Here is a 16,212-nt window from a genome sequence, read left to right on the forward strand (position 1 = left end):
AAGTATATTTTGGTCAAGTTGAACGTTGGAGAGGGAAGACTTGTCTCCGTGTAAACAATTTAATATATACTGACATTTCTGGTTTTGAGTAGATGAGGTAAAGTGTTTAGAAATTGCTTCCCAGATCAAATCACACTTTCAGTAATTCATTAAAAAGAAACGGAGAGCCAAACATAAGGTGTAATTCAGTAGATTTTTGATAGATCATCATTGTGTGCACATGTGGTTTAAATGGATGTCCAGTTACACGTACAGGTGCCTGTGGGCTCACCCACAGCTCCATGGACAAGTCCAGCCAATCCATCTCAATGGGGGGACGTATTAGCGCTCATTTATCCCTGAGTCAAGGGTATTTCTTGGGCACCACTCTGGCATATTGTTAGGGAAGGGGCCGCGGTAGATGGAAATGTACTATCAAGGAGCTGGCTTTGAACTGAGTTATGAGGGTCCAGCTAATTATCATTCATGATCAGACTTTCGTTCTAAGATGCAAGAACAGTATGCAGTCAAGTGTTAGATGTTGTGCAGCCCTCTGGATGGCCAGAGGAAGGGGAGATTGGTGGGAGCTGCAGGTGTAGCACCATGTGGGTAGGCTTTGACTCACAGAGTTTGAGAGCGTGAAGGGGTCCGAGAGGGCTCTCTATCTGACCACCTCATTTTATAGATAAGAAAACAAATATATTCTTTCTCTTTTTCCTCCACGACACCTATTTATTACTTAATAGACGTTGTTTTTTTTAGTTATCCTACATCCAGCTTCCTCCGTGGTCCCTGATCTCCCTTTTGGGAGCATCTTTTATTGTTTGTGCTCTTGCTAGGGGTCTTGCTCTCCTTGGAAGTGGTGGACTGTCCCAGTGCAGGCAGATGTGGTATAAGGGGACATGTGACTTAAGCTCAACCACATGACTTTTTTCCACATGACTTTTAAGCTAGTGACATTCTGACGTGAGTTTTCATTGGCAGATATATTCCTAAGAATATCCACAGTGGCCTAAGAATCAGATGTCCTGGATTCTCTGACCTTTGCCAAGTGTATTAGTTTCCTGTTGCTGCTGTAACAAATTACTGCAAACTTGGTGGCTTAAAGAAAATTAATTTTCTTACAGTTCGGAGGTCAGAAATCCAAAATTCATTTTCCTGGGCCAAAATCAAGGTGTCAGTAGGGCTGTGCTCCCACCAGAGGCTTTAGGAGAGAATTCATTCCTTTGTCTTTCTGAGCTTCTAGAGCTGTATGTCCGGTGCTCTTTGACTGGTGGGCTCTTCTTCCATCTATCGAAGCCAGCAGCATAGCATCTTACTTCACTCACCATATTGCCTTCTTTCTAGTCAAGTCTTCCTGTGCCTCCCTCCCATAAGGGCACTTGTGATTGCTTTCAGGGCCTACTTAGATAATCCAGAATAATTTCCCCATCTCAAAATCCTTAATCACATCTGCAAAACCTCTTTTTTCCATATTAGGTAACATTCACAGGTTCCAGGGATTAGGACCTGGGTATCTTCAGGGAGCATTATTCAGCCAACTACACGAAGATTCCTGCTTTTCTGTTTTCCCAGCCTGGTCTTCCAATATACCTTCAGTTCTGTGAGATCCTAATATCTTCTCAATATACTTTTTTTTTTGGTTTGTTTGCTTAAGAAGGCTAAAATTAGTTTCTGTCGTTTTCAACCAGGAACCCTACCGTGGTAAATCAGCGCTGTGTGAAGAACTTTGCAAGCAACCTCTTTTAAACAACATCAGCCCTCTTAGAGAAGCACTGTCCCCATTTTACAGATAAGAAAACTATAGCTCAGAGAGACAATTGCATAAGGCCAGACAGCTTGTGTGAGTGATGGAACTGGTATTAAAACCAGCCAGTGTGACTGGAGAGCATGGGCTCAACTACTTTCTCAGAATCCTAGTTCAAGTCTCTCTTGATTGTGGACCTGTTTTCAAGGACAGGCCCTGAAGTCTGGATCATATTATTGAGGCAGGAGAGAGATGGCATAAGAAGGGCAGTCCAGGCAAGAGCGAGGCCGGAGAGTAACAGGTAAATCTAAGAGATGCAGTAGAGGAAAGATATGATGGACTTTGGTGCCTCACTGGAGATAAAATAGTAAAAGAGATGAAGGAGTCAACCTCCCAGGGAACAGTTTTAAGTGAACACAGCAACTCATTTCTGTTGACTACCCAAGGAAATGATATCCTGACTCAACTCTGGGTTGGAATCCAACTTGAATTAGGTGCCTTCCTGCCTCCTCTGGGTCTCCTCATAACATGGGCTGGATAAATACCTAACACCTTTTGCTACTGTTAATCAGTCTTTTTGCACAGATATGGACAACTTGGCTTTCAAATGCTAATGAGGTTCTCCCTGGGGATTTATATGGTCAGAGACAGAACAGGTGATTTCTGGAGCTCTGGAGGGAATTCTAGGCCTGATGCTAACAGTCCTGGGCTTGTGTCTCTTCTCAGAAGACAACTTGAATGTTCATTTAGGGCTGGGGCAACCACTGAGAAGGGAGGCTCTTTACTTGATCATTTCTGGTCACCACTGAAGTAGAGTCGCCAGATTTAGCTAATTAGAATACGAGACGCCTAGTTAAGTTTGAATTTCAGATAAGCAACGAATCATTTTTAGTGTAATATTTGTACAGTGCTTCCGGGCACCTTCAGCCATGGGAGTGTATAGTGAAATACATGTGTGCAAAGAGACTGTTAGATCTGGATCGACAAGGAGGTCATGGCAGAACCCCAAGGTCAAAAGGAATACAGTGTTGAAGAATTCTTTGAGTGACGACTTGGGAAGAGACCTTTGGTTATAATTGCCCAGAGCATCACTCCCATCGTCTGCTGTGCTGTGCCACTGTGTGATGGGCAGGCCACACCCTCAGAATCATATCGGCCTCCATTCTCTTCTTACCTGCTGACACCTACAAGCAAAAACGATAGAGGCAGGGCTGAGCCCTGACATCCATCAGGAAACACTTTTTGAACATTCACAGCCTACAGAACACAGTCTCTGTGCTGGTGCTGGTCAGAAGTTTGTTTGCTGTCCGATTGTCCTCTGCTTGGGGGGATACAGTAGTAATTAAGACCCCCCTCTGTGTCCAGAGCTCTCCACCAGGCTCTGTGCTCATGGTGACAAAAGGAATGGGGAACACAGCCCTCACTCCTGAAGAGCACATGCGTATGCCTCTTGGGACGGCGGAGAGCTTAGCTTTTATTAACTCAGAACTGAACTCCTCCGCAGTGGCCTCGCTCTGACCTTGTGGTGCACGTGTCCCTTCCTGTGTGTATGTGTAGGTACTGTGGCGGTCACCACCTGGGGTGCGAGGAGCCTCATACCCTGCTGGTTCTGAGAGCGATTGCTGTCAAGTCTGTAGGAGTTAGCAGTCTGTGGCCTTGGAACGAAGGAAGCCAAGTTCCCTGGCTCGTTTGGCGACCACACTCTGCAACCTTGGTATTTTTAGCAACTCACTGGACTAAGGAACAGTGGAGCTGCCTGGGACCGAGAAGACGCTGCCCGGCGTCATGGCAGAGAGGGAAACGATGGGTTTTGATCTCACAGGAAAACTAACTTTAATGCCTGTTCTTGCCATTTATTAGAAATTTAATTTTGTTCTGAGCTTCAGTTGCCTCCCCTATGAAGTGGAGTCGATAGTAATATCAGGATATTTTGGAGGACTTAATGAGATAACATATTGGAAAATGCTAGCAGATAGTAAGCCCTGTATTTGTCCACTGCAGTATTTCCCATTCTCACAGCACTTTGTAAACACCTCTGTTCTGACACTCTTCACGGTGAATTATAATCATTTCATTTCCGTGTCTGTCTCCTTCCACTAGACTGAGGGCCAGGGTCTTTTCCTCTGGTTCGCTTTCCCAGAGCCTCTCGCGCAGGCCTGCTCCGGACAAGGCTTGGAGCTGTGCTGAGCTGGGTACTCTTCAGTACTTGGGTTTTGCTAGGAGGCAAGTCTTTGAATTTTGAGTCTTCCTCCTTCCTCCCTCCCTCTCTAACTCTCCCACTGAGGGCTGGGCAGATCCTGTCCTGTGGGATCTGTTTGAGAGCAGGAGTCTTAGCAGTACATCAGAAGATCCTCATTAGGCCCTACAGTGCTCGAGGCCAGATTTCCTGTGCACTCCTGTATGCTCACACAGGCGCGTGTTTGGGTAGCAAATCAGCTGTGCTATCTGAATCTTTTCATTGATAAGCTCTAGGGTTTCTGCAGTATGTCTGTCCATCTGGTCTCTGCCTCAACACGTTTATTACTTTCGTCAGTGCAGTTTCGAGCATTTATTGAGCACCTTTTACTTGCCAGACCCTGGGCTAGGTGTGGGGCCTGTCGAGATGAGGAAGACGGTGTCTCCAGGTGAGAAGCTCTGAATCTCAGAGGGTAGACAGATGAGAACACAGAGACTTCCTTTGGGATGTGCTAAGGGCAGTGATGGCGGTGGGCACAGAATTTTATGGGAGCTCAGAATAGGGCCCTTTTCCTTAACGATCTTTTCCTCTAAGGATCCCATTGCTCCTGTTTCTGACAGGTGGATGGGGGAACCACATTGTGATTCCTGCCCTCAAAGACGATTTGAATACTAGCAGGTAGCCAGTGGCCAATGTGCAGCAGCCAGAGATTCTGTTGACAGCCCTCCTGCACTGGATGAAAGAGAAGAAAATTCTGAGGGCCAGGGGAGCACAGGGCCACAGGCGCACAGCCCTGCCTGAAGTGTGATGGGGCTTTGGAGGACTGGGGAGAGGTTGGTTCAGCTGAGGGTACAAACGGCCTGGACACATCTCATGGCTGGCCACACGAGGCCCCTGCACCATATTTTTGCTTCTCTGACGTTAACTTTACTTTTCTTCTCTTTCCCATGTCATCATCCCTGTTTCTCTGACATTTGCTTCTCCACCAGCTTTCACTTCTTCTTATTTCCCTTATTGCTTTCATCTCCACATTTCCTTTGCTCACTGCCCATCCTCTCATTCTCCTTTCCCTCTGCTGCTGCTTTGTTTTTCTCTCTACACCTGCACCTTCTTGCCCTTTAATGTCGTCCTTGGCCTCCTACCTCCGTGTTCCGAAATGTACCTTGTTCATCTCTGGGCTGGGGAGATTTTCATTTTCAATGGCCCTTCTTATGATATGAAAGAGCATCTCACATGTATCTGGGTATCCTAGGAAACAGAACTCTGGTTTCTGAACGGGGCAGATTCTATCCACTGCGTTTGTAAGACAGCGAACCAGAGGGAAAGCAGCCTCCATGCGTGCCCCTCCGAAGACTGAGTACAGTCTCCTTCCCTTGTTAGCGGAATCAGGGGAGCAATGGCACCATTCTCCTGGGGTTCTGCTTCTCTATCACTATACCTATCCTTGAAGCTTCTCTTTCTCTCTCTCTCTTTTCTTTTGTTTTTTTTTCTATTTCTGTCCTGTTTTTCACTCCTATTTTCCATGTTTCTCCTTGTTCTGTCTTCTCTTCAGTTTTTTCCTACTTACTAGAAATTACATCACTCCCCTCCCTAATGTTACTCTTCGGCCTTGGAAGATAGAGTCAAAAGCAGTGTCTCCTGAATTCCCTCCTTTTAAGATGAGAGGATGGAAGTTTGGGTTGGGAGAGACAGAGAAAACCTAGCTCCTGAGATGCGTTATGAGACTAAACTTTCTTTGTGGTTCTGATTTTGAGATTGGATCCATATAGAATTATAGAATCTTAAAGTTGAAAGAAATCTCTGTTGGTCATTTAAATAACCTTCAACCCAATGTTGGAACCCTCTTACCTTCGTAAAAGAGAGTTCTTCTGTCTGTCCTGAATACTTCGAATGTCGGGAAGTCACTACCACATAAAGCAGCCCACTTGGCTGTTGGCCAGCACTGCTTGTCTCAAAGTTACTGCTCGTGATTATAATCTGGGTCTGCGTAATTTGTCTCTGTTGATCCTGTATCTACTTTCTAGAGATAATAGAGCATAAACGTTTCGTTCACGTATTAAAGAGACTTCAAGGTATCTTGAATGTCAAATGTCAGAGAAACAGGGTTGATGACATGGGAAAGAGAAGAAAAGTAAAGCTAACGTCAAAGAGAGAAGCAAAACTATGGTGCAGGGGCCTCGCGTGGCCAGCCACGGGATGTGTCCAGGCCCTTTTTACCCTCAGCTGAACCAGCCTCTCCCCAGTCCTCCAAAGCCCCTTAAAATAATTAAATGAAATAAATCATTCTTGCCACCCTTTGACCATATAGAAAACTCAGTTTTCTGAATGAGTCATTCCCCAATAGTTCCACATAGCTGAAATTGTCCCGGAAGTTGTAAGGAAGAAAAAGCAGTACCCTACAGAAAGAAGACTAAAATTAGACAGAGTTGTAAAGGCAATATTATTAACATTTGTGTTAGATATAATGTCTGTTTTGCACGTTATAGTTTACAGAACACTCATAACATTCAATTCCATGTCGTTTTGTTTTTGTAACTAGGCCATGGTACTCCCCCAGTTTGCAGATAAGGGTAGCGTGGCTCATAGAGGTTGACTGGCCTCAAGGCACCCAGTTCACAAGTACATGAGTCAGGACTGAAACCCAGTTCTTCTGACTGTTAGTCTTCTGCTGTACCTATCATAAATACTTAAGTGTCTTTGTCTCTCCAAAGTACTTGCAGTGTCATGGGATTATATGAAATAAATTGTCTCCTCAAGACAAGGTACTTGGTGTACACCATCTAATAGGATTGTTATGGATTTTTGTTGTGTGTGTGTGTGTGTTCCTGGATATGGCTGTGGAAGTAGAAGAGTGGAAACAAAGAAACCAAATCCAGGTCACACAGTGATTTGGGGGCGATTATAAAAATACTGCATGGGGACCAGTGACGTTATTCCCTAAGTATAAGCATCAGAGTGATTGATTTTGTTTGGTAAAAATTCTAAGCGTCAAGGTAAAGAAGAGTGAGTTACTCCTTTACTGCAGTTAATCCAGAGAAATTTCCTGAAGGCAATAGGAGACAGGGGAATCGAAGAAAATTTTAAGATAAAATATGTGAGGCCCTTGGTAGGTTGGAAAGAGGGGAAGGAAATTGGCAAGGGGCAGAGAGGAGGGTAGGGGACACGGTTTCGGGGCAGGGATGAGACAGATGCTGGGGACCTTGTGTTTTACTAATGATTTGTAGCTAGGATTCCATTGCGATGATCAGTTTTCCTCCTTTTCGAAGTGAAATCCATGCGGCTAAATTTAATTCCATTCGGAATCACTGGTGATTCACCCAAGCTCAGGTGCGCCCACACGCAGCTGGCATCAGCTCTGTGTGCTTTCCAGGCCGATGATCCTTCTTTAACCCAGCTTCCCCCGTGGAACAGCGGGAGAAAGGCAGACTGTGGTAACCTTGACCTTCTGTGTCTCCATCTGCAGCATCCTGGCCACTGCGGGAACCCACTTCAACACACATGTGGACCTGAGGACGCTCCGGGCTGTGCGTGTCCTAAGGCCCCTGAAGCTCGTGTCGGGGATACCTAGTGAGCACCTTTCTTCTTTCTCCTCTGCTGATAGCTTTACTGATGTGTCCTCAACCAGATCCAGGGTCGAAGAGAATTAGGGATAAACAAGAAATAATTTCTCCTGAGAGGAAGCCCCTGCAGTAATAAATAGAGGACCTGCGGCAATCCGGCATCACCTTCCATTTTAAAATTTAGCAGACTTTTTTCATATTTAAAAAATAATGAAAGATCTTTGTAAAAAATTGGGAAAGTAAAGGAAATAATAGAAAATGAAGAGCACCCATTATCCTATCACTCAGAAATATAACTTTTGTTAACATTTTAGCATATTTTTTCATTCATTTTTTCCTGTGCATTTTAATGTGATTGGGATCATGCTGTAATTTTGGTATTGGATCCCATCATAAGCATTTGATTTTCCTGACGTTAAAAATTCTTCAGGGCTTCCCTGGTGGCGCAGTGGTTGAGAGTCCGCCTGCTGATGCAGGGGACACGGGTTCGTGCCCCGGTCCGGGAAGATCCCACATGCCGCGGAGCAGCTGGGCCAGTGAGCCATGGCCGCTGAGCCTGCGCGTCTGGAGCCTGGGCTCCGCAACGGGAGAGGCCACAACAGTGAGAGGCCTGCATACCGCCAAAAAAAAAAAAAAAAAAATTCTTCAGAAATATGATTTTTAAATCTGTATTATAGTCTGTCTTATACAGTCCCTGACTTGGGTAGTCATTTCTGTGTTGCTATTCATTTAGGTTATTTGCAGTTTTCTTTTTCTAACTAGAAATAGTGCTGCAACAAACATCTTTTTACTTAAATATTATTCAAATCTCTGATTATTTTCTTAGGCTAGAATCCTAGAAGGACAATTTCTGGGTCAAAGGATATGGTGTTTCATGAACAGTGGTTGTCCTAATTCTGCTTCCCCAACAGTGGGTGGGAGAGCTGGGTCTGAGATTGAGTCGTGGGGAAGATGAACTTTTTCCTTGTTCTTACAGACTTATAGCCTAGCAGGGCTGGGCCTAATTCCCTTTAGGAAAGAAGCGTATTCTAATAAGTTTCATCTATAGGAGGAATCCAGAAGACAGCATGGGTGCAGCGAATAAGGGAAGGGTGATAGGTATGTAAATGATCAGGGAACGGTGAGGAAGAGGTAGGGATTGATCCCTAGGGGAGGGGGTGATGGCCGTCTTTGGCTTGACTTATCCTGGTTGTCCCTTCGTGAATTGCTTTATCATTTCAGGATCAATGGCTCTTTTCCCTCAGACTTGCCCCTCTTCTCCCAGGAAGAAGTCAGCCTGCCGTATGAGGTGGTGCCGAGCGAGGGCTCCGTTTATCATTCTCTTGCTTTCCTTGCAGGCCTGCAGATTGTGTTGAAGTCCATCATGAAGGCCATGGTGCCTCTGCTGCAGATTGGCCTTCTGCTCTTCTTTGCCATCCTGATGTTTGCGATCATCGGCTTGGAGTTCTACAGTGGGAAGCTGCACCGAGCTTGCTTCATGAACAATTCAGGTAGGGGCACTGTTTGCTGACGTCTGCTGCTTCCCTCCTCTCTCCTCTGGTCATCGGGGTCATTTCAGGGCATTTGGAGGCTGGTCCCAACCCCAGAATTAGAACCAGAGGCTTCCTAGTCAGCAGCTTTACGGGGCACAACCAGCCTAAAGATCCCCATTGTGCATTGATACCGCAAAGCGAGTAACCTCTTAGGTTTATAGTTTATTTCAATAGAAGGTCTCAGCTGTCCCATCCCTTGGTAGGAGGCCATCAGAATGCATGTCAAAAACCTTCTGCCTGAAGAATTACCCTTTGTATGTGGCCTCTTTGGCCCACAGCCAGAGAGACCAGGAGTCCGGAGTCAGATCTGGGGCCCCTCCAGAGCTTGGGGACATTTTCCACCCATGCTCGAGCTCATGACCTTCCCCCTCTCTGCTATGACCCACACATAGTGTGGAAGAACTGGGGGAGTTCTGAGCATGACTTGGCAGGGGTGCTTGGGAGATGAGCAGCGTACACAGATCTGGCATTCTTGTCTCCCTGTATCTTCTTTGTTCTTTTCAAGTTCAGTCGAGTGCTTTAGGAGGAAAGGGGGCAGGGGAGAGGTTGAAGGAGCCCAATTAGGTACCATGTTTTTATGAAAAGAATCTTCAAAGGACACCTTTCACGTTGGATTTTTATTTTTGTCTTATTTAAGATGAGGAATTTAGGCCATAAAAACAAGGAGTTAAGATCCACAGAAGGGACTGTAGTTTTAAATTGTTCCCAAGGAACCCAGAAAGAACTAAGAGTCTATCCTGGAGTCTGAAGTTAGAAAAGCAGTAAGATTCTGCCTTCAGCTCAGACCTTTCTGGGTGACCCAGTCCTGTAAATTCCCGTGGGACTCAGGAGAAGGTAGAAGATGTGACCTGAGGAAAGAGGGGGTGGGGGGGGCATGTGGAGGAGGCTTCATTTTCACAGGAGGTTGGGAACCATTGGGTTGAACACATGGTACGTGAGCTGTGAGGTGCAGAGATGCCAGAGAAGGGTAGGAGCTGGAGACAAAGAAGGACAAACCTTTCTGTGGGAAATAGAATTGCATGCTTGTGGCCTCCTGGGATCATTTCCAGCTCATGCTAAGCATCGTGTGGTTTATCCCCCACCCTCCAAATGTGTCTGCAGGTATTCTAGAAGGATTTGACCCCCCTCACCCATGTGGTGTGCAGGGCTGCCCAGCTGGTTATGAATGCCGGGACTGGATCGGCCCCAATGATGGGATCACCCAGTTTGATAACATCCTTTTTGCTGTGCTGACTGTCTTCCAGTGCATCACCATGGAAGGGTGGACCACCGTGCTGTACAATGTGAGTAGAGCTGGCGAGGGGCCGGAGCAGGTGTGTGTGTGTGTGTGTGTGTGTGTGTGTGTGTGTGCGTGTGTGCGTGTGTGTGTGTGTGTGTGCGCGCGTGTGTGTGTGTGTAGACTCAACCATGGTTGCCCTCCCACGGGCTACCTTTTCCTTTCCTCCTAACCTGATTCTGTCTGTATAAATAATGGGTGGAACATGGGGTAGCTTACAAAAAGCCCCCTTTAGAAGGACTTCTGGACATAATCTATACTGAGCAGTTCATTTGCCTCTGTTTTTTGGCCTCTTGCTAAGTACACAGCTTCTTAATATAGTTAGGAAATTACATGCCATATTTGATGGGTGAACTGCTAGTCAGATCAGCTCAGCCGTTTTGTTCTGCTACTGGTTCGACATGGTGGTGGGATTCAGTGAGGGGCACCAAGAGGTATAGATTTGTTGGTTGCTGTCTTCAAAGAGCTTACCACTGGCCTGGGAAGGTATTCCGGTAGTTCCCACCCCTGGCCGCACACTAGAAGCAGCTGGGAGGGAGCTTTAAAAATTGACATCGCCTGGGCTCTACTCCAGACGAGTTAAGTAGGAATAGCTAGGGGTAGAGACCTATCATTGATTTTCTTTTTAAAGCTTCCTAGCTGATTCTAATATGTAGCTTCCCTCAAGAACCATTGCATCACATGCACATAAGTAACACGCTTAATTGTAAGACTCACTAGGGATGCTTGTTGAAAATTCTGATTCACAGGCCCTTGGAGATTTTGATTTCATGTGGTTTTGAATAGTTGGTGAGCTGAGCTACATTTTTTACACGTGCCCCTGGTGATTCATGTGATTGGGCATGTTGGGAAAGTTCTGAGTTGGTATACAAGACAGGGCTATCTAACTGTCTGTGCGGGATGTTAGAGTGAGCACTCAAGTGTCTTCCACCTCCCAGAGTCTGATCTCAACAAGTTATGAAAGGCATGGTGCAGAGTCTAAGTTCTAAAATGAGAGGGTGGGGAGGTGTGTGCTTTGCTACATAGGAGGCCTAGGGGGGCAAAGCAATTTGGGCAAATTGTCTTTGTAAATAGGTGCTCATAAAGGTCCGTACCCTCCTATGCATACAGCCAGCCCACCCCAAGGCAGATCCGTTTGGAGCAATCACCCATCTTACTTGCCCTCCCACAGTCTACCTTTACCTTTCCTTCTAACCTGATTCCGTCTGTATAAATAATGGGTGGAACATGGGGTGGCTTACAAAAAGCCCCCCTTAGAAGGACTTCTGGACATAATCTATACCGGAAGGAAAGGAAATGCTGTCTCAGGAGAGACTCAACCAGATTGTCATGGAGGAAGAGCCAGGGTCTGCATAAAGCCCGTACAAGTAGGTACCTAGTAAATGTCCATCACTAACCTGGACCCATTCCCAAGCTCCCAGGCAGGTAGAGCTTTGCAGAAAACAGCCACAGGCTGTTATGCCAAAGCTCTACAGGGCAGTGAAGAAGTCCCAAGGACCAGCGTATGCCCAGAAAGCCCAGGGGGGTTATGTGTGACCTAGAAAACCCTTGAGGACACTCTGGGATTCTCACCAGTTGTGGGGTGGCAGGAAGGAGGTCAGGGAGGCGAGGTTGATGAGTCCAGTTGCTCCTCATTTGAGATGTGAAGGTTGTCTCGAAGCCGTGTCACTCAGATTAACCAGGCACCTCTGGAAATGACAGCACTGTCCCCACAGCGGCTGGTGTCATTTGCGGGGCTTTGGGAGGGATGTATTTCACTTATATGTGTAGACTCACCTAAGTGATGTGATAAATGCATTGAAAGCCTGAAGGGAGAAGTGTTGCATTTGAAGATAAAGGCAAGATCTGTTGGTCCTCCGGAGCCAAGGCTCAGAAGGTACTGAGATAAACAGGAATTACTCATCACTTACATTAGTTCCTTTGTTCATTCATTCTTTCGACATATATTAGTGAGCATCTGTGATGTGTCAAGCAGTGTGCTAGGCACTGGGGAAACAGAGGGGAAAAAAAAGTGCCATGATCCCTGCTCTCCTGGTGCTCTCTTCAAATTCCAGTCTCCCTCAGGTTATCTGTCCAACATAGGTATGGAGGTCACCCAGACACAGTGAACGCAGGTGTGCTCTACCGAGGAAGCAGGGAGAAGAGGTCAAGCTGCAGATTCTCTGAAACCTTGGATTGCATGGGCTCCCAGGGCCACAGACTCACAGTACCTCTGACAATGACATCAGTCATTGAACTTCAGTTTACTGAAGGCCTCCTGCTACCCCTGTGGCTGGATCCAGACTTGAGGGAACTCAATGAGCTGTTGGGCTGATTTCCAAAAAGTGGCTGCTTATGGGGCAGAATGAACTCATGCCCACTTTGAAATGACATCACTTTCCAAAGCATTGGATCTAGGGGGAGGGCATGGAGCCAAGAGTCCACAGGCAGAGGTGATGGTTGTAGTTAGATGGGTAACGACCCCTTGATTCAGGAGAAGGTGGATGAAAAAGGCCAGTGGAACAAGGACAAAGTCTGGCTCCTTAGGAAGAGAAGGAGCCATCAAAGTCTGGGCTTCCTTTGAGCAGGAGACTGGGGTGGAAAGCATGGCCCAGGCAGAGCTCTCTCGCAGGAACTGGATGCACATCCTGGAGTTAGGGTTCTCTGCTACTGGAGGAAGGTTCAGAGCTGTGGACTCCTCAGTCTGGTGGGTGTAGGGCTTGCAATATATGGTGGAGTCACGTCATACAAGCTTTTGTTAAAGAAACCAAAATTCAACTGAGTGAATTTCAAAGATGTTATTGACTTTATTCAGCCATTCATGAATTGGGCAGCATCCCATCTAGCAGCTGGAAAGGAGCTCTGAGGAGCTGTTCAAAAAACGAAAGGCTTTTGTAGGCAGAAGGGCGCTGGACCAGGAAGTTAGTAAAAAGTGGATTAGTTGTGGCAAGGTCACTTTCCTTTGGGGCGTGGCAGGGTTTTATCAGGAAGATGCTGGTGCAGATGACTCACCTGATCACTAGTGCTGAACAGGTGATTCCTGATTGACTGGTTTTAGAGCCCATTTGTGGGAGAGGCTGACACTGAAATGAAGTTTTGCATTGGTGACATGGGGCTTAGCATAACCTGTTGTCTTGTTTTAAACACTTTTAATTTACCCAAATTCAACCATTTAGCTTGGACAGGAAAGAGGATCCAGGATGGGGGAAAATAACAATTTAAATAGTACAGACTGGGCTTCCCTGGTGGTGCAGTGGTTAAGAATCCGCCTGCCAATGCAGGGGACATTGGTTTGAGCTCTGGTCCAGGAAGATCCCACATGCTGCAGAGCAACTAAGCCCGTGTGCCACAACTACTGAGCCTGCACTCTAGAGCCCGTGAGCCACAACTACTGAGCCTGTTTGCCACAACTACTGAGCCAGTGTGCTGCAACTACTGAAGCCCGCACACCTAGAGCTCATGCTCCACAACAAGAGAAGCCAGTGCAATGAGAAACCTGCGCACCTCAACGAAGAGTAGCCCCCGCTCACCGCAACTAGAGCAAGCCTGCACGCAGCAATGAAGACCCAGCACAGCCAAAAATAAATAAATTAAAAAAAATTTTTTTAAATAAAAGGTACAGACTAATTCACCTACCACCCCTCTCCCGCTTATGCCCATTGAAAGTATGAGATTAGAGATGCCTAGGATCTTGGTTGAAAACGTGCAGATTCTGAAAGCCCGTGTCAACGATACCTGAGTATTTATTTTTCTTCTCTTAATTTTAACTTAAGATTTTTTAATGACAAAACTTTACATATATATTGGAACTGGTTACACAGCACTGAATTAACTATGAACAACTAGTCACCTGAGTACTCTAAATAGATGTATGTATATATGTATGTTTCTACATAGAGAAAAATTACCCACTGTGCCTTTTATTATTACCACTGCTAATAAGACGCAGATATAACTGTTGATCTCCCTTTCTACCACTATTCCTGGAAGGCCCAATTCACCCAGCCACTGTATTTCTTCACAAAGACCACAAAGTAAAGGGAGTCCCTATTTCCCCGTCCAATGCCTCTTCTATTCAGTGGTTACAACAAATACGTAAGATTTATTGGCGCCAGTTTAACCAAACCATTAGGAGAACCTTCAGGTTTACACTGTACGCAGAAGCTCTCTCAAACATGTGGACTCAGTTTAACCTTTTTCTATGTAAGTTAAATGCTTCCCTGGTGTTTGCATCCCTTTTCTGCCGCACAGACCCTTCCTAAATGCCTCCTGTGACCTTGTGTGGCTCTGCCATTGATTACCGTTGACTTCATTTGCATGTAGCTTTTCTCATGAGCATGCATGATTGTAAGGGTGGGGGAGAGTTCCCATCGTCAGGGCAACCTGGAGTCCTGCGTGCTGTGCTCAATTTAGTCTCTCCCAAAATTTCAACTTGGCTTGGTCCCACTCCAACTGTATTCTTGGCTTCCCTCCCTCTTGTGGTAGAAAGATGCAAAGCAGTCTACGGTTCTGCTGGCTGCTTCTTCCTGTTTTGTCTGTCTCTCCCAAGGTCTCCTCCATTTGCAGACTCTCCCTTCTTCTTACGAGTTTAATTCCTTTCATTTCTTCTAATCTGGATAGGTGTTGCTTCTCCAGGACAGCACCTTCTCCCTCAGTGCTGTTCACTCCGCAGATGTTACCGTGGCTCCATTATTAACTTCTAACCTTCTTCACCTGGGTGAGGTGTGGCTCTCAGATCTGGCTTTCTCCCGATTCTGGGCTGAGTCTGATTTCCCTGTCGTCATTCTGGTTTTATGTTCTCTGCTGTTTGTGGTACCAGGAATATAATATACAGATTGCGGGGGTTCCCATTCGCTGTCTGCGGTTCCTCCAATCTGTGCTCTTCAAGTCCAGTCGTTTTGATCGGTATTTCTACCTTTCATCTGTATTTCTCATCAAGCTGTTTCTCTTCTCACCTGGTGTTGATAACTCATGCAGATGTGGACACTTTTGGAGGTGTGCGTTCTTCGGCTTCACAGGTGCGCCAGCTGTATCTGTTATGACTGCCTCGGTGCTCTGTGCTGCTGTGGGGAAGATTTTTATACTGTTTCCTGGCTTTTGGAAAGAAGAGGCAACCTGTGGTCTGATGCTTTCTGAGAGTCTTCCTCACTCTCGGAAGTCCTTTGGTCTGTGACAGAGCCCGTGACGCTCCTTAAGTTGCCTTCTCCCAGCTACACATAGTTAATATATGCTAAATGGTTAACAGAGAACTCACTTTTTGCCTCGTTGCTGAAAAAATAATTGTATGTATACAACATATAATTGTTGTTTGTTGAAAGAATAATGCCACATCCGAGGGTTGGTGGAAAACTGCCGTCTCCAGCTTCCTGAAGTTTCTCTGATTTTATAGTATCTGCAGAGAACGTGTTCGGTGCTGAGTTCCATGCGACTAGGGAATGTTGTTTGCTCATCTCTGCTTTAGTTTTCATCACCACCTCCTCCACATGCTCTGGGAACAGAACATACTCAGAGCTCATTTGACAGATAGGGGCCAGGAACCTACCATCATCTTACGGTGTCAGAGTGGTAAGGTGTACCAGCTGACCTAGGATAAGGTGTCTAGTTGGTACAATTTGTAGACTCCTGTAACCGATCACTCATGCTCTGGAATAGGCTGTTTTTTCCCCCACATCCCTGTCTGTGCGAGCCTGTTCCCGTGTCCTTGCAGTTGTCTGGGTCCCTGTAATACAGATGACACCTGGAATCTGATACCAGTTGATACCAGTGTCTGTTCACCTGTGACTTGTCTCATACACAAAGGGATTAATAAGTGGATACCGGAAGTTAGTCTGCCCCTTTCCCGTGAAGGCTGAGAGGTGAAGTAGATGGGGAGGAAGATAAAGAATTGAGTTTGGACATGAATGAAAAATTTGCGATGCTTATTAATATGGTGTAGGGAGAGAGTTGGGTAAATGGATTCAGGG

General features: G+C 46.1%; 1 protein-coding gene across 3 annotated transcripts in view; it reads left to right on the forward strand.

Annotated features, from left to right (window-relative positions):
• Positions 1-16,212, forward strand: part of CACNA1E (calcium voltage-gated channel subunit alpha1 E) — a gene marked incomplete at its 5' end in the record, with an annotated part of 295,319 nt that overhangs the window by 83,945 nt on the left and 195,162 nt on the right. For all 3 annotated transcript variants that reach the window (XM_082675182.1, XM_082675183.1, XM_082675184.1), the window contains 3 exons: positions 7,366-7,469; positions 8,800-8,952; positions 10,096-10,277. In XM_082675182.1, the coding sequence (XP_082531308.1) occupies positions 7,366-7,469; positions 8,800-8,952; positions 10,096-10,277 (439 nt within the window). The remainder of the gene's footprint in view (positions 1-7,365; positions 7,470-8,799; positions 8,953-10,095; positions 10,278-16,212) is intronic.

Source organism: Grampus griseus (genome assembly GCF_964374135.1).
Source record: "Grampus griseus genome assembly, chromosome: 1".
In the NCBI taxonomy this organism is placed as follows: Eukaryota; Metazoa; Chordata; class Mammalia; order Artiodactyla; family Delphinidae; genus Grampus; species Grampus griseus.